We start from the raw sequence: 19,046 nt of genomic DNA, 5'->3' as shown, positions 1-19,046 counted from the left end.
AAGCAGCCACTGTGCTGCTGACCAGCTAAGGTGCCTTCAGGACCAGGGAAATTGTACATCTAACAAAACACCAACATTAGCATTCTTCACGTGGACTCATACTCCTCTTCAGGTGTCCAAAACGGGACATCTTCATTGGATGGATTATTAGAATGTGTTATCGGAAGGTGAGGCTGAGGTCATAGGCTAATGGGGGTAAGGTTTGTAGGCATGACCAAGGCCACCTACCTTACCCCTTGTGATATAGTGAAGGTGGCTGCGTGGGAACAGCGATTGAGGTCTTTGAGGTCTTCCCTACCAGCTGCTGGATCTCCACAGCCTTCAAAATCGGTTAATGTTTAAAAAAATAAAAACAAAAAAAGAAGATTCACAACAAGCGTTCACTCACCCAGAACCCCGTATTCAGAGAGCGAGCTGTTACACACGGTGTACGGAGCCTGATTCGGCCACAGATGGTTCATTGGGACACAAGTACGACGGTCCACATCCTGATGATGTAACACGTGGTGCCGGTGACTGCAAGAACAGAGATGCATTATGGGTGTGGGATTACCAATTACAATGTGACGTCAGGGATATCTTAGACTCTCAATTAAGATATTTGACGGCGGACAAGGACCATTTGGCCCATCTTTTCTACTGTAGAGACCTTAATCGTCGTTGGTCCCTTCTTAGGTTCAGTAACCATATGCATGTTTCCATTCCCTTATTGTATTACCTTCTACCACCTCTGTTACGAGGCTGTTCCACGTAGCTACCACCCTAGCAGTAAAGTCATATTTTCAAAAATCCCATCCATGATCGTCATCGGGGAAGAGTTAAGTATGATGGAACGGGAAAGGCCGCAACGCAGCACTTAACGCAAAATTACAGCAAGGTCCTTTTTACCATTTATAATAATTATTAACTATGACGGGAAGAGCAACGCGCGCACAAGCTCAGCCGTCCAGCAACAAAATATATCTCATGGCTATTATTCCTGTGCCTAGTCCTCTCTGTAATGTCACTTAAACTACAAGCATACCATAAAAATACCATGTGATTACCCTTGTTTAACCCCTTTATTACTGTTGCCAGCTAATGAAGAATATATTTTCATTAATAATCGTATATTTTTAATAATTTAATATATTATTTATATTTCTATCTTTTAATGGAGCCTTCGGTAGTGTAAAATATTAAAGGTTCTATATTTGAATTAGAATTCCGTTGCTATTGAATAGTATTTAGAATGCGTGGAATAAATTTGTTAAAAAAAATGAATTTGAATACATGTTTTTGCTGGCAAAATGAACTTAACGATTCATTTTTGTTCTTAAATTCTCTAATGTTTTTAGTGGTTTATAAATCTTTGTATAAGAGAGCAGTAGCTGCCACTCTGCCCCTTCTGAGATATGCCCCCCCTCCCGAGATATGCTGCCACTCTGCCCCTCCATATATCCCCCCCCGAGATATGCTGCCACTCTGCCCCCTCCATATATCCCCCCCCGAGATATGGTGCCACTCTGCTCCCTAGATATGCCCCCCCCCCCCAGATTTACCAATGCAGTCTCCCTGGTGTCACGCGGGGCGGACGGGGGACATCTGCGCGATACGCGCCGGCACGTCTGCGCGATGTGCTTTAACAATCTCCCTTGCCGGCACTCCCCCTGTGGGAAGTGCTGGCAGGGGAGGCTGTCAGCGCAACGTGTAGACGTCCATGGCTCCCGGGCAGTAGAATGCAGGTCCCCTGCAGCGCTGCGGGGGATCTGGATCCTAACCCTGCTGCCTGGCCGGCGCCCGAAACTGCATGTCCCGGGCGTCGGGCGATACGAATTGCGCATTCCTATGCTAAACCCCGAATATAGGCAGCACCCCCCCTTTAAAGACTTAAAGTGGCGCGGGGGTGCGGCCTATATTCGGGCAAATACGGTATATTAGGAGAAAAAAAAAAACACACACAAGCTCGAATGACCACCACAGAATCCCCAACCACGGTAAGTGGGCGGGAATTTAGAGACACAAAATGGACCCCAACACAAAGATGTCATGACATACTAAAAAGGCACCATCGTTACTAATAAGAGCCGAGGGTGACAACATGAAGCAATAAAACGAGGATAAATACAAAGAATCCATTGCGCGGGGCACCTATGACTTTAACGCAGCCCTGTACATAGATTTTCTACACGTGTCTCTTGTTAAGGAGCCATCTGGTCATCATGCCCAAGAGTGCTTCAGGATCTACTCAGAAGAGGACAGGTGAATCAATCAGTGTCTGATCGACAGCCTTGCTAATGAATGAGCCATCTGTTCTCTTCTGAAGGAAAACAGACAAAAAAAATGCACCCTTGAGGCACCTCGGGTGGCAAGCGTTGGCCAAATTAGATTACACATTCCAATTACATGTTTAGAAGCAACAGGCGCACCCCACGATGTTGTATTCGGATGTCTTTGAGAGGGTGGTAGATAAGTGGAACAGTTTCCCAGCAGATGTGGTAAAGGCTTACACAGTGAGGGAATTTAAACATGCATGCGATAGGCTCAGACGAGAGCCTGCACTATACGTTGACAACAGAAATTAGTTTTACAAAACAGTTCATGCGCGTACCTGGGAACTTCCTGAGAGGCCATCATCCTCCTGCTTTTTACAGGAGATAAAAAAGGGGGTGTCATGGCGACACAAGGGGGGGGCACCTTTTTTTTAATGAGAGGCTAACTCCAAATAGTCTCAAAGAGACAAGGAGTGGGAGTAAACTGGGCGGGGAGAAGGTGTGGCCAAATGCCACCAGGTTTTAAATCCATTGGCTGAGTGGTGTATTTACCTTTGGCACTGCCCTAGGACCAACCCCCACACTGCCATCTTTTGGCGAGCACTGGGATATCATGACAGAACATCCCGGAGCTCCGCCTTTTAAGGAGGTAGATATTAACTATGGAGGCACAGTGGTCCATAGAGTTAATTGGATGGTTGAGGAGATCAGGGACCTCTCTTTTAACCTGCCTGTGGGCAATCAGCCTCCCTGTTATGTGGCAAAAGGCTGCTTCGGGCCTAGTCTCTATAAGCCAAAATCCGCCACTGCGCTAACCTGGCGGCCCCGTAATCAGCTCTTGTAGTAGAGTAACTGGTATTTTTTTTGCTAACCATTAACCAACAAAGCCAATATCTAAGCGATTTTGTGTTTGGTCTTTTCCAACATGTTCTACGGATACATCAAAAGAGCTGAGCGTTCTACTCTTCCTCCTACGGTGCTCTGAGGCGTCATTAATCAACGGGGGAAGGGGACACCAGGGCACGTTATGAAAACAGAGATGACTGAAGCAATTACTGTAATCCATTAACTCTCTGAGTAATGAGTGGGGCCAACTGACTGAATCACACCAATATGTTCAGCTCCGTAGGCAGTCAGGCAAATGGGCCATTACACATAATAGGCGCTATCGTTGTATTACTTGCAAGGTATCTGCCGGTGTCAGACGGAATGAAAGCAAGCGCCTTCTCGCACCCTCCCCTGCTGTAATGAATGTCAGGAACAAATTGGTCTCTTTAATAGGTGGCGATTACTAGCATAATTCAGGACAGGTGAAATGGTACAGGGTTAATTGAATTAGATGCGGCGTTCTGTCGCCTCAACATTTCACAGGCATCGACAAGAAGCAATCTCTGGTTCGGGATAACGAGAGGAGAGCGAGATGGTGAACGTCAACGCCGGTCTGCAATGCCATTAGATGGAGGCTGCTAAAATATGAGAAAAGCTGGCATCTGTCAGCCCGGGGCAGACCCAACCAAGGGACTTGAGTAATGAGGCAGTTCACAGAACACTGGTCAAGTGTCACAAAGAAAGCATGATGATCCATCTCTGTTCTTATTGAGGTACTTCATAGAAGAGGGATACGACCCAGTCAGGGTGTAAATGCTGCCCAAATGCACCATGGGCTACATCTGGAATTCCAAAAGCTCAAAATACACAAAACAAAAAGGTTTTGACCAAAATATCCAACTCCGGTAAGCCTTGCCAGCCTTTTGCCAATTAAAAGTATAATTTTATGACAGGTCTACACAACAAGGTGACCATGCATGGTCAACCACAGTCATAGAAGTTAAGAATCTACCACATGTTCTGGGGTGAATCCTGAAATGCGTAATGGAGGCACCGTGGCAAGGATTTTTTTTTTGGACTTGGAAACAAAATTTGTTGTCACCCATCCTCACTCACTCTCTGTCACGATCCCGTACATTCTCTCTCAATGTGTCTCTATCCTCTCCACCAACTGCTTCTGTGTCTTCACAGCTCAGCTGCTTCTTCTTCGTGTTATCTGGTGCTCCATTCTACGTTCTTCTCCGGGGATCCACTGCGTTACTCCGGAGGAATAGGGGAGAGGCTGTCCCCATGGGGCTCAACCCTTTTGCAGAAGTGTTCTAGGAGGCCAAGAGAAAGCAGATGGATCCGTGAAGAAAGAGAAGAGTTCCTGCACTTCTTTCTCCGCAGATCCATCTGGCATGCCTCCTGGAGCGCCTCCATGTCAGGGTTGAGCCTCAGCGCGCACCACAGGGACCACCTTAAAATTGGGGAGAAGTTACCCCTGTGGTGCCCGACAAGGCTCCACCCTGATGCGGAAGCGCTCCAGGAGGCAGGGGTAACGCAGATCATCACCGCAAGTAGTTGATCACCGGAGTAGAAAGAATAAAGAGGCAGATAGCACAAAGAAGAAAGAGAAGAAGCAGAGAACAAGAAGAAAGAGGGTAGAGATACATTCGAAAGAGTGAGAAAGCGTGACAGAATGACAAAAACTAAATTCAAACAAAAATTCAGAGCTTTCTGCTTGTTTTTCATTAGGGCTCCCTCCTGGTTCTCGGAAAATAACACAAATCAAGAAAACTGGCAAACTCTACAAAGTAATTTTTTTGCCGTCCCTAAACTCCAAAAATAAATAAAGTGTGGTCGCCCTAGGCCGAGGTGGTTCCAACCTTCCAACACCTAAATGAACTGGCAGGAACGGCAAGCCAACATACCCTTGGCACGGCCACTTACCTAAAGGTTCCTCTTTCCACATCCTGCCCACTGAGACGAACATGAATCCCCTCTTTCAGTAGCGATCCAAAGGCCATGTACTCCGCCAACGCCCAGTCCACGACGTGGTTCTTTGTCATTTCCATTCTGCTTTTCAAAATCCTAGAGAGCCCTGGAATCGAGCACAGTTCAATCAGCATGCCGGCGATATAATACAGAGGCTTATTACATGTTCCCCTGATCATTCTGTACTTTGTTAAAACGTTTCAACTGATGGCATAGGTGGCACCAAAATATCACCAACTATTTTGGGTGAAGTCTTCAGTCAACGCTGACCGTTAACTGGGCAAAGACAAAAAATACGTAGAGTCTTTGGGCACCCTGACTGGTCTGGCACTTTTTTTTTGCAATTTGAGCTCCAGTAGCTCCAGCAGCTCGTTTGTCGCCTATGACTCTGTTGCCAGTTCATCGCTTTTATATCCTTGGGCCACTTTTAGTACTGACCGCTGCAGACCAGGAAGAGCTCACAAGAGCTGTGGTTTTGGAGATGCTCTGACCCGGTCGTCTCGCCATCACAATCTGGCCCTCGTCAACGTTGCTCAGATCCTTACACTTGCCCATTTTTTGTATTATCCCAAAAGTCTTGGGGGTCATTAAGATGTTTTTTTGGAAAACGCGAGATGAGCCTTTATGTTCTCTCTGGTGAGCAGTAGTTTTCAGCTTGCGACTCCCCCCCCTCCCCCAATGGAATCCTGAACGCTGACCTTAACGGATGCAACTGAGGCTTCCAGCTGTTTACATTTTAGTCTGGGTTGTTTTGTGGTCTCCTAGAAGAGTCATCAGTGGGCTCTTGGAGGAACGTTGGCGGGTCGGTAACTCCTGGGAAGGTTCACCACGCTCTTGCTGTGGTTCACTGAAGTCCCAGGGCCTTAGAAATGGCTTTGTAACTCTTCAAATTTCTTTAGATTGGACATCTTTTATTTAAGATATCCAGTGGCCTCATTTGTCTTTGTTTCAGTCTTATTCACGTCTAACCGTTGTATTTCAATTATTTTTTTTAAGCGTGATTAATAGCCTAACCAAAAATGACATTCTAGTAGACTAAAAGTTGCAGGGACTTCACTCACCTCCATGAATTTTAAAGTCATCTACGGGCACAGAGCTGGCCACAGTGCCAATATGCAAAAGCATATCTTCAGGTATCCCAGTCGGGGGACAGGTCATACTTTTCGGTTCCCCATCCAAAGTGAAAAATCCTGGAAGCCAAGGAGGGTATAATACATTTTAACCACCTGTTTAGCCACCCTAATCAACGCAAATCTCTCCTCTCTCACCTGGCCATGGAGAATCCAACCAGTGCTTGATATTGAGAATTTTTTTATCTTTGGATTGAGTATAGGATTCTTCGCAGATCTTGTCGTACTTCGCTATCTCTTCCTGAGAGATAAAACATTACGCAGGAATAAAATCATCCTGATTTGCTCACCTTACTAGACCAATGAGTTGGGGGGGGCAACATTCACAGGTCTATATTGGTGCAATCAATTTACAGAATTTAGCAGAATTCCACCACTTTAAAATAAAAATAAATAAAAAATCAATCTAGAACATAATTAAAAAGTTTACAAAAAATATGATCATGATAGTTCAAAGAGGCCACCAAAGCACCACATGGTCCTTCACCATAAGGTCCCATTCCCTTTTTAGCCCCTAACTTTATCAAATCAAGAGGTCTACAATTCCATGGTCATTCTGCCAAACTTACATAACGACAATGTTATTGTTTAAAAATAAAAACCATTTTAAAGTTAATATTTTTCTATATATCTTCTTCAGAAAATAGAGCTTGTTTTCCAATAAAACATAGAGGACATTTCTGCTCTCGTGTTCACAGGGTTAGGAGGGCAATGGAATATTTGTTTTTTTCTAGCCTCTAACTAAATGCGTCTCCTGATGAGACTACTGTACTAAACTGGTATTTGCAATATTTGAAGTCACAAGTACCTCAAACTCTTGTAAGGAAACTATGCCCTCGGCAATCATCTTGTCGGCGTACTTCTTCAACACCGGGACCTGCTTATGTATCTGTTTGTACATGAGAGGCTGCGTGAACATGGGTTCATCCATTTCATTGTGTCCGCTGCGACGGTAAGAGACCTGCAGAAGAACAGGCACATGCGAGGGTGACCTCTATCCACACTACTAATGTTTCATTATTGTCTAATATGAGATGTCTAATATGAGATGCAGACAAAGATATAATGATTTACCCGTCTCAATCTGGCACTGTCTATGTGTGAGAGAGGTGAGAGAGGAATAAGTTAGATAAGTTTTGATATTAACAACAAAGGAAGTCACTTACCAAATCCACCACCACGTCCTTGTGAAAGGTGTTTCTCCACTCCGCAGCCACGTTGCACACATACATAACTGCTTCGGGATCATCTGCATTCACGTGAAATATGGGCGCGTTAACCACCCGCGCCACATCTGTAGGGTATGGGGAAGAGCGTGCCATTCGAGGGTCTGTAGTGAAGCCGATCTGGATGGGTGACAAACCTCGCATTACATATACGTCCACAAGGTTTGGTTTAGAACGTTGAGGACAATGTCACTTTTATCCCAGACCTTTTGGTTAGGTTCTGACATGTTTGGGGCTTACTGAGACGACACTGTGCATAAAAGTTTGCATGTAACCCTAAATGTACTGTGCATGTTTTGTAATAACAAGAAGCGTATTGGTATTAGATATACAAGAGGTTACTTATTTTACCGAAAATATAACATTTCTTGTTAATCTACACATAAATCACATGATGCTTATAATTGCTCCTCTGATCTACACCTCAAATAATCCTCACATCACCAGGTAGTTACATGTTCACAATCAAATGTTATGAGCATCCTCAGATCTCGATGTTACGCCTCAAGAAGACCACTTGGGGCTTCGTCTTTGGTCATGAAAAAATGTAAAAGTATCATGGATGGTGGCTTAAGGTTGACCCACTTCTTCTGCTTAGCTTGGTAGTAGAGGCAATGATTAGGTCAATTTTATATTTGTTTACCTGGTTATTCACAACAACATGGATGGTACCGTTGGTAGTGTAGGAAGGGAGGTCACTGAGGTGGAACGTTTCGTAGACGACACCTTGTCCAGCAAATGCCGCATCTCCATGAAGTAAAATGGACATCACCTGCAGCACATACAAATTGTGTTATTGTGCATCACCTTGGTGACTCCCTCTACGCTCCCTTGGGATTTCAATCAATGTAACAACCTTTTTTCCTTCAACATCCCCTCGATAAAACTGTTCTGCTTTCGTTTTTCCTTGAACCACTGGATCCACAGCCTCCAAGTGGGAAGGATTGGCAACCAGCGACAAAGTAATCTTCTTGTTTGTGACGCGATTAATCCTCTCGTGGTACATTCCCAGATGATACTTAACGTCCCCCGAACCCTGGAGTAGAAGAAGAACCAATACCATTAAGGATTTGTATACATATGGTCCAATTTATAACATTAAGTAAGCCGTTTTTGTTGTTAAATATAAAAAAACAAAAAAAATTACCTCATCTGAAGCTTCCAGGCTGGGGTCAAATTGGCAGAAGATCTGCTCTAAATCTTTACGAATGACGTTGGCCAACACGTTAAGCCGGCCCCTGACAAGCAAAGAGAATGACACATTTGGCAATACATTTGAGTGACATTTCGAAGAGTCTGATATCTTCCAGAAAATTAAACATTCTATGAATTCTCCAGTATTTTAGGGAAAATACCCAAAACCTACTTTGCCTTAAAGTATATTTATCTATTTTATATATGACATAACAGCCTCACAGAGAATGTTAACCGCTTGTTGTAAGAAAATTACATTTATAGAATAGTTTCCTCCTCCAACATTTCTTCAACCAGACAACAATATATATTGAAATGTAGGTACATAGTGTATAAAATTAGAGCTTTCTTCCACAAATATTATAAATCAATTTTACCTATTGCCATGCTTGGGAACGCTCTAGGTTTGACCTGGAGTCTCTGGGTGAGGATCTGCTTGCCTGGGTCTCCGAGTCAGTTTCCCCGGGCAGGACGCACCCACCGACTACCAACGTTCTGGTTGTTCCCCACCCCTTTACCTCCCACTAAAGCCTGTCAAGTGTTAGCCCCACCCATATTACCCATTTGCCCTGCCCAAACATGAAGCCACACCCCAGAGGAACTCTGGGGAGCCTACCCTGGGTATTCTCATCAGCCATTTAGCATAAGAAAGAAAAAAAATAGTAGGCTAAGGTTTCTTCCATGTAACTTCAGCTTCTCTTTCAGTGATCCATACAACAATCAATTGTCTATTTTCTGTACAACACTATTTTTCTGAATAAAGTCAAGAAAATTATTTTGGACACAAATTAACTTTATGTAATAATATTTTATGTAAGTTGTTGCCTTACTATCTAGTGAAATAAGGCTTCTTCTGTATCCGTATTATGCTCTAAGAGGAAACCTGTATATAACAGAAACAATACAATAAGCCTTACCTATGCGGCATGCCCATTATCACATACTCCACTCCCATCTCACTGGATTTGTCGATAATTGCTTTTAAAGCTGGGATCATCACCTCGCAGCCTTCCAACCCAAACCTTTTCTCCGAAGACCATTTGCGTGCAAGGAAGTCCTCAAACCTAAACAAGGGCAAACAAAAACACTTCGCAGACGTCTTCTCCACATCAACACAACAGGTCCAGGCTGCCTCGTATCCGGGTTATCAACCATCGAACGGTCAAGACCAAGCTGGAAAATTTGAATATAGGCAATAAAACACGTGGCTATTACGAAGAGATACCTGGTGGAACGTACTAGCCTCGCCAGGAGAGTGCGTTTCTCTTCGTTTGTGAACTTCATAATACCCGGAGTCTCAAATTTTTGTCTGATCCACTGGCACTGCTCGACGTCATTGATGAACATGAATTCTAGCCCAATGTGCTGACAATATGAATCCTTAATAATAAAAAAAAATACATAATTATACGGTCATGTCGCTCCTACCAAGAAAGCAACCCATGAAGAACATAAATGGAGAGCCGTACCTCCAGCCTCCTGATGATCTCTCGGAGCGAGAGGGCCGATTCATTACCTCCAACGTAAGTGGTGGTTGGCAAACGGAAAACCTTATCCAGATCTGCTTCGTGCAAACCGTAAAACCCTGTTGGGGGCCAAGTTATAGAACAAAAGCAAAAAAAGATAATATCCGGTCAAGCAAAGCTCGGGAATCAACTGTACAGGCAGAGGGTGACAACGCAGCAGGCCAACAAAAGAGTCACTTAAAATATGCAGAGAAAACTAAAAAAAAATGTGAATTTTAAAAGAAAAAAGTAAAATAAAAGAAATCCTAAATCATCAGCAAGAGGTTAAACATAATAGAAAGGCTAAAGCTGGCAAAAGGGGGCAGGAGGGCAATAGCTGCCTAGGCTGCTGTGATTTTTGGGCCAGTATCTGAACCGTTAGCCACCAGATGTTCTAGATGTTCCGGGCAGCCTACATTGTGCACACGGTCTGACAAATGGGTTCCACTGGTTTATTACGGGGTCACGTGGCTGGATTTGTCCCCCTCCCCCTCCCTGGTTGAATTATGTCGGAACGCCGATGACAGAAATAAGTCTTCACGTCCATGCTTGGAGTATCAATGTTCTTTGGAGCCCAATGACGCGAGGGCCTAGGAGTTTGGATTTATAACACTCAAGACGTATCCTTGGTGTCTTTCAGAGTAAAAAAGAATAGCAAAATTACCGAAAAAGCCCACTAAAAAGGTCAGATCCTAATGGAAACTGACTGCATTTGACAGTTTAAATACCCTATGAATTACCGTCCTCTTAAAACAAAGCATTTCACGATCGATACCCGGACAGCTAGATCACGGTTCCAGTATTTAAAAGAATGAAGACAACAAGCCGACACGACACTACACAAATTCCATTAAAAATAAAAAAAGATATTTTATAAAAGGTTAAAGACTATTCTTGTAGGCTTAGGAAGGTCGACTGTCTACGGCGTTGACCCTGAAGATCTGATGCAAACCTGAACGTCAGCTGCAGTGTACATTTTCATTAACATTTAATGGATATTTGGGACTTTATGTATCAAAGAGGACAGCGCCGGACCACCGATCCGGAACGTTACCGTTCTAGATTCCGCTCCGTCGGCAAACTCAGAAGAACGGGTCACGCGGCTACGTCAACAACCATGAAACATTGATTTTATTTGTCTTCTCCTTGCTTATAATGAACGATAGGAATGTCATGTTCTATATCTCTAGGATCGCTTATCAATCTACGCAGTCAAGAATGAAATCATATATCACCTGCTTAAGCTCCAAAAAAAAAAAAGATCAAGTTGGTAAAATGAAAAACAACAAAGCTTTTCAAAGCGTTGCAAGCAGCTGGAGCTCATTAATCCGTGGCTTTAATATGCGAGATACTATTCAGCCAGCGCAGATCATCCACCTCTTCATGACAGATGCAATACCTTACACTCAAAAACACAACCATCAATCACTCAAGGAGGCTTCTCGGCGAGAGACAGTTCTTAGCCCTGAGAGATAATAAAAGAAAGGATTCGGAAAACATCTCGCATTTGGAGAGACAGCCCCGCGTCGCTAAAGCAGAAACCGGCATCAAAAAAAAAGCATCCTTTGTGCCAGACACGTCGGGAAAGGGCAAGAACATGTGCAGGAACCGGCGTGGGCAGCGCGAGAGACGCATGTACAAACCAAACCGGTATTTATGTTTAAAAAAAAAAAAAAAAAAAAAAAAAAAAAAAGCACCGAAAGTTCAAAATCCATAACAAAAAAAAAATATATAAAAATTCGGCACCTAGAGACGCACCACGAAGACAAATACAAGAGGGCAGAGTTTTCTTAGGAGGGGACGAGGACAACAAGAAAGAAGAACGAAGCAAAAAAAAAAAAAACTAACCAGCAAACGATGGGCAAGTGTAGGCATAGTCGGGAAGGGCTGTAATGGGGCGAAAGGGGCAGCTTCTCCAGACTCAGGGTGAGTGGAGTTATTTAACTACCCAACATGATGAGCCACATGATGGCCATGGAACTGCCCCGTTTGAGGATTTACCGTAGCTTAAATCTGTAGGAGGGTGAGAGGGGAATAGGGCGCCTGTCTCACAATCCAGTGACCAGCAGAACCAAAGAATCAGTGACCCCCCTCCACCGAGAGGATTCGCGTATGTGCTAGCTGAAGAGATCCCAGACTCATGGGCCTAAAAATCGATGGAGGTCTATGTTGCTCCAACGTGGCCTCCTTGTGACGCTGAGCAGCTGAGTGCCGCAAGGTGGTTCTTCAGCTATGGTGGGTGGTGGCCTGACCCCATTACCTCCCAACAGGCACAGATTCTGTGGGACAGTCATGATGTTCAGGCACTGTCCCACTGTCATGGGTAGCTGCCCCACTTTTGCAGGCAGCGGGGTGCATGGTCTGGGTGGGGAGATCCTCTGATCACCCCTGACCATCCCAGATAGGTGACAATGTAATGGTGGTCCGTGCTGCTGAAGGCACCTTACATTAAGCCTCCTTGCGAATCTAGTGTCACAAGTTGGCTATCAAGTCCCTAAATGCAGCAGCAGCAGGAGTAGTAGAGCCCTGGGCCTGGGCAGGCCTCAGACACCGGCACACCATAGGCACATGCAGCCCCGTGGAGCAATATTACATTTTTTAATGCCTGGTTTTGTCACCAATATTTATCAACGAAGGATAATAGATGATATGATAGAAAGATATAAAAAAATGGACCTGTCCACAAATTACAGGTTTGGCTGGTAGCCTAAACGGGCAACTTATTTCTACTCTACAGTAGTCACTACAGCTTCTCCAATCCACCACACAATAGCACATTTTCTGCACCAAAATAAACTATTCATTAACTTGCAGTATTGTACATGAGTAACGAGCATCAATCTCAGCCAATGCTAAGCTGTCACTGTCTCACACTTAAACTCCCATCAGTCTGTAACTGCTACTACCGACGAGTCAAAATGGCGCCAGCGCACTTATATATCGAATGCCCCGTAAATCCTGATCGGCCAGCGTGGAAAAGTAAGCAAAAACTCCCACAGGTTATTGGGTCTCAACAATGAGACAACCCCCATTTTTTTCTACTTCTACCTATCAGTCAGTGATATGTACCTTCCCACACACAGTCCCGCCCACTTTACCTCATCAACGAGCTCCAAAATGGCGCCATAACGGCGGCTACAAGTGTGTCAGTGTAGGGTGTTAGTGTGTGTGTTAGAGTGAGTTTGCATTTTGGTATTTGAAGAAATCCTGAACCCAGTCACCAGTAGCCCTAGGCTCACCCCTAAGCTCAGATAGGTGTGATGGTCAGGTGTCTACATACTTTTGGACATATGGTGTATTTAGCATCTCAATATGATGGTAGAGGTTAATACACGAGGGAATTCAAATATGCATCGGATGGGTATATTATGAAGAGACCAAGGCCCGATTAAGGTTTTTATCGTCAAATTCTGCTTTATCTACAGCAGCCGTGGTAAAGGTTGTATCTTAGAGCCCAAAGGAACAGCTAAAGACAAGCGACACAACAGACAGCAATGCCAGATACAAGCAGGACGACAATACTGTAGACCCTGTAGGTCCATGCTAATCAGGAGGCACATATATGCAAAGCGGGGGAGGGGGGGCAAATGGCAGCTAAAATACCAAGCAGACAAAGGTAGCCACCAAAAGCGACCTGCCGCCACCTTCAGGCATATCAGGCGAGTTCTCACCCAGTTTATCAAGTGTTGTTATTAGATCAGACGGAACGAACGAGTCCAAGTCTGCATCCAGGATTCCCAGAGGGTCCAGCTGAGCCACATGATGGCCACGGATCTGCCCAGTTTGAGGATTAACCAAAGGAAACAAAAAAAATATACAAGAAAAATCAATCACGGAACAGAACACAATAACGCTCACCAATATTTGCATGCCCAATGGCGTGTTCATCCAAGGAACCATCAGAGAAGACTTCATTAATGCCTAGAGGGTCGAGACTTGCAGCATCATGGCCCCTGATCTGTAAGTAAGCAAAACACCCGAAGCTCATCTCTCCATTCTCTAAACGTACGTTATGCCTAAAGTTTATCCAGGACGAAGGGCAAAAGGGGGCATCTGCTTTGGGCCTAAGTTTACCTTTGGGGTCCAATGGCAGCTCTTCCTTGGGCCAACTCAACAGACCCCACAGTCAGTTTGTGCAACCACCGGCACAGACCTCTCCTAAAACTTCCTCCAATGAGTCCTACTCACTACCTGCTGTCCGAGAGCACGGGTGGGGGTGGGGGGGGTTGCAAAATGGTACCTGTATGCTTCTAATCAGATGGTGGCCACAATTAACGTACATGGTGCCATTACAGCAAAATATGAGACATTAAAATATCAGGCAGGAGTTTGCTGCTGGGTTTTACGACCCAGGTCCTTAAGTGCCTGGGCCACAGACTATAAGAACAGGAACCTGGGAACTATAAATAGAACTTGGTGGTGGCAGCGAATAAAGTCTGGGGGTCGTGGGGTGAACGTAGTTGCCCCGGGCCCCTGAGGGATAAGCAGTGAGTGAGCCCGCGGGCTGGTTTTTGCCATTAACCCTTTTTTGAAGGAAAAAAAAAATAAACGTCTGGAAGCGGAAACACTTTTGTTGAGGTCTGTGGAGTACATAATGTGATCTGTAATCAATTATACATTACATCATCAGATAATAAAGACAGAAAAGTAAAAATAGAATTTGCTATAGATAATGACATTGATTATCTTCGCCAACTGATGGGTGAAGAACCCTTACTCGAGTAAACATACCCCCTTGTCCTGATTGGGACACCTTTGTCATGGTGACTGTTCCACTAAAAATGGGACATTTAGGAGATATGGGTTAGAGAAATCTGGAAACTCCTGGTAAAAGGCTACTACATGCACAGTTCTTGTGAAAACCAGAAGATGACCAAGAGGCAGTAGACAATCAGATGTCCTATTAAACATTTGGGGGTTCTTAATACTATTTTCCACTTACTTAGAAACTTTGCGTCTCCATCTAATCAGCATGCAGAGTTCCATAGCCCTGCCTTGCTGATCGCAATGTGTACGATCAGCCAGCAGGGGCAGCAATCAGATCCATCAGGGTCTAGACAGACCCTGCTGCCTCTCGCCTGTCCTTCAGTGAACTTTCCGTGGGTGTCAGCATTGACCCCTTCCAGATTACAGGGGCCTGCCAGACCCCCTATGGCAATCTTTACACGTCAAGCGCTGTTACACATAATCAGTCAGCAGGATAGCTTCTGCGGACAGGAGAGAGGCTAGGTTGTCGATGCAAAAAAAAGTCAGGAGGTACAGGTACATCCTAAAAGGCATCCCGGCACCTATTTTGTGGACATGTCTGTACGTCCATAAGGGAGCTAAATGGTTAATCATATAAAAGCGACACACAAACATTAAACAGGACATTTGGACATTAAACAGTACTATAAATGATGTTTCCAATGCTGTGTTTAGGTATTATGGCTCCTTTCACCACACTATTGTGGTTAATGGTAGAATTAGAGAGGTCAATGAGAGGACATTCTACAAACGCCAACAACGTTTTTCTTGGTTTTTTTTACCCATGATAAATCATACCTGATAGGCTCTGATCAACGACTGGACAGCCAAATGGTCCTCCACCAGCTTCTCCGCTTTGGCTGGTGCCATGGAAAGACCCTGACCAAGCGTCCACGAGGTTTTATTATCTTTGTCAACCAAGGAAGCGACGTGATTCGTGCCACCAAGCGGCATCTCAGCCTCGGCATTCCGAAAAAACGCATCCCATGACTGCAAAACATGAAAGAATAATCATACTTAGTTTCAGTCAACACTACATTGAACAATTAAAAGGTTCAGAAAACCCATTTCTAGAATCTAGGGTAGAATGTTGATAAAGTCATCCTAGCTGTGATGCAGGAGAGGCTGGACAAAGGGTTTCTTCCATTCACAGTGGTGGTCTGCAGAGTCTCCACTATGTATCATGATGGGACAAACTCCAGCGAGCTTGGCCAACCAAAAACTCTTCTTGGAGTAAAACATTAGATTAGAATCTTATCTGTTACAAAATGTGCTATGAAGTATCTTGATGGTGACCAATGACCAAGCGTGTAGTGTTGGATGCCAAAGGCCCTCTTCTTCTAGGAATTCTAGAGACATCCCCTATTCTGTATAACTGGAAGCCATTCTCCCCGTTAGCTGGCACTGCTCAACACCCCGCTTAAAAGGATACGACCTCAACAACCAGTCCATTAACACCATGAAGGACTGTACCCAGTATCAGGAGAGGAGAGAGGGACACAGGGAGAGGCTGTTCCTCTTGAAGAACGACATTTGGCCGACATGTTTCGCTAGGCCAAAGACCAACTAAGGATAGACGTTTTAAACAACACACGGAGAACTGAAAAACTAGACTTTTTTTTGTCACATAAAAGAGCTTATAAAACAAATTTGAAATTGTTACTACTATAAAAAGTTCAAAGTTCTTCTCAATAGCCTTGCTAAAAAAACACAAATAAACCGTCTGCAGGACCTGCGATGAAGTTATGGTATAATCCATAGCTTCTTATTCATCGAGGCATTTCCCATCTCTGAATACGTAGTTACTCAACAACATATTGCGCCAAGGGAGCCCTTATTTACTAAAGATGATTAACAGGGTTTCGTGCATTTGACATAGTCCTATCTGCTGGAAACATAACCCTTAGACCTCTTGCCATTAAGGCTGTCAATCCTGCACCATCTATCCTCAGTTCAAGGATTTTATTGACTGCGCCATGAGAGACTCCATAAACTAAGCAATGAATCAGATGACAATTGGTTACAAACCATCGTGTTAACCCTTCATACTGCTGGATCTTAGATCCCATCAAGGTGCGGGTGCTTCATTGTGAAGAAGTGAGGAGATGATCCAAAAGCTTGACGAAGAGCCACAACGGGAACCCAGACCTTGAAAGCCCCTGAATAGGTCATCACCAAACAGATATGTCTCAACTCTCCATCCCTTCTAAGCCCAAGCCTAAACAAGGGCTGGATCTTCTTGGTCCTTCTCAAAGTACTATGGGGAGAACCACTGACATCTTAAAGGAGAGACCAGAGCCATAAGGCATCACAGACTCTCCCAACACAATCTTCTAGGAATCCAGCTCCCCTGTGACACTGACATAATCCGTGCATCTCAGACCTTGGGCTTCCGATTACCTTAGGGCCAGAGGAGCAAGCTTCCCCCCTCTCGCAGGTACTCACTTGATCTTAGTGAAGTAGGCCAATTATTTCAAGAGACTTGCAATGAAAATGTTGAATGGTCTAAGCGGATATAGTCTACGTTATGCTATACAGTATTGGCATGACTGTGGTCTTTCTTGAAGAGAACACCTGTGTCTTGCCTTGTATTGAAAGACTCATGTGTCCTCCTCAACAGGCACCAGACTTAATGGTGTAAACAAAAAGAACAAGTAGGAAAACAAAGTCTTGGTTTTGGAAACGGTTTTCACCCTACAGCCGAACGCACACATACAACAAAGGGGGTATACCATGGGTAAAGCTCAGTCTGATCTACTGCTACCATGAGCCTTACAAATAATTATTTGGGAAATGTCTGACTAAGGATATGGAAGCTGTAGACCAATCATCAAAACATTGCCTATTCTTTACCATTGATCTACAGAAAGAGGTCCATTCACTAAAGGGAGAGTTGCGTTTGAGTTCATTGAATTCTCCACTAATGACGAGGGTCCAACCGTAGCGAGCTTCCGCTGAAGGAAAAGCTTGGCTGGTCCTGTATATAGTCAAATCATCGGGATCTTTCAAAGTCTCCTCACCCATTGAGCTACCCATTATACAGGGCCATCTCAGCCCTTCTTGGTGAAGAAAATGACCAGTGTTGGCCATTAATAACGAGGTTAGTAAAAACAAAAACTCTCTTTAGTGAATATACCCAAAAATGATAGACAAACTAAAGGTGGAAGAGTCAACCGGCAGTGTCACACAGAAGGAGCTTGAGTTGGCTCTCATTCCTAAACTAAGTGTCCTCCACTTATGATATCAATATAAATGTAGCCTTATATGCAAACAAAATTCCTTAATAGAAAAAAAATATTTCACGAGCTTGATCACATGATGAAATCCTAAAATCGGAGAGTCCTACAGTTTTAAAACATTTTATACTATAAATTTGCTATCTATTAAATCAGCATAATTTAAAGATTTTTTTCCTGTTTTCTATTCAATTCTCCAAAGCACTTTTCCCCTAATCTCAAATTTGTATATAAAAAAAAAAAAAAAAAAAAATAAAAAATAAAAAAAAGGTATTTGGATTTTTGTTGAGTAAAAAAAAAAATAAAAAATAAAAAATGTAAGAAATAGGATTTTTTTAAAAGAAAAAAATACACCGCAGTCATTACAAATGGAAAATTTAGCTATGAGGCATAAACACTTTACAATACAGAGACTTTCAGTACAGAGATACAATGCAACAGGAGAATAAAAGGAATCCTCTCAACGGCCAGAAGAAAAGCCGTCGGATGGATAAGACTACAAGCTAAGCCTTATATAGGGAAACCCGGTAAAGTTCCCATCATTAGTTAGAGTATCAGAGAAAATCTAACATAAAATATTGCCTTTTATGAACAATTGTTCTTCACAATAAACAAACAAAAAAAAAAAGACATCCAGATATCTGCTTAACTTATAGCTTGAATGACTTCCAGGAGAGGCTGCAATAATTAGCAACCACCAGAACAGGCAGGATTATATCCTTAACGTAAAGGAAGTTTTACTTTACAAAGAGGCTGGTAGATAAGTGGAACAGACTCCCAGCAGAGGTGGTAGATGTTAATACAGCGAGGGAATTTAAACACGCACGGGACAGGCATATGGCTCCTGAATCTAAGACGATACCGACGACTGATTGCTCTTACTTGCTGTCAAATTCTAAAACTTAACCTAAGGTTAACCACTAATGATACACTAACTATGGTTGGGATACAT

At 43.7% G+C, this 19,046-nt stretch overlaps 1 protein-coding gene across 2 annotated transcripts in view; it reads right to left on the bottom strand.

The window, feature by feature from the left end:
- Positions 1–19,046, bottom strand: part of OGDHL (oxoglutarate dehydrogenase L) — a 32,076-nt gene that overhangs the window by 12,190 nt on the left and 840 nt on the right. Inside the window, exons 2-15 of one of the 2 annotated variants that reach the window (XM_053451240.1) lie at positions 15,657–15,848; positions 13,971–14,070; positions 10,077–10,192; positions 9,833–9,987; positions 9,525–9,671; positions 8,561–8,651; positions 8,270–8,449; positions 8,057–8,185; positions 7,354–7,533; positions 6,996–7,148; positions 6,326–6,428; positions 6,119–6,247; positions 5,013–5,163; positions 389–516 (exon numbers count right to left, since the gene is read on the bottom strand). In XM_053451240.1, coding sequence (XP_053307215.1) covers positions 389–516; positions 5,013–5,163; positions 6,119–6,247; positions 6,326–6,428; positions 6,996–7,148; positions 7,354–7,533; positions 8,057–8,185; positions 8,270–8,449; positions 8,561–8,651; positions 9,525–9,671; positions 9,833–9,987; positions 10,077–10,192; positions 13,971–14,070; positions 15,657–15,848 — 1,954 coding nt within the window. Of the gene's footprint in view, positions 1–388; positions 517–5,012; positions 5,164–6,118; positions 6,248–6,325; positions 6,429–6,995; positions 7,149–7,353; positions 7,534–8,056; positions 8,186–8,269; positions 8,450–8,560; positions 8,652–9,524; positions 9,672–9,832; positions 9,988–10,076; positions 10,193–13,783; positions 13,887–13,970; positions 14,071–15,656; positions 15,849–19,046 lie in introns of both variants that reach the window. The other variant, XM_053451239.1, reaches the window with a different exon arrangement.

The sequence above is a fragment of the Spea bombifrons genome, chromosome 11 (assembly GCF_027358695.1).
Source record: "Spea bombifrons isolate aSpeBom1 chromosome 11, aSpeBom1.2.pri, whole genome shotgun sequence".
Classification (NCBI taxonomy): domain Eukaryota; kingdom Metazoa; phylum Chordata; class Amphibia; order Anura; family Pelobatidae; genus Spea; species Spea bombifrons.
This window is presented reverse-complemented; position numbering and strand designations above follow the sequence as displayed.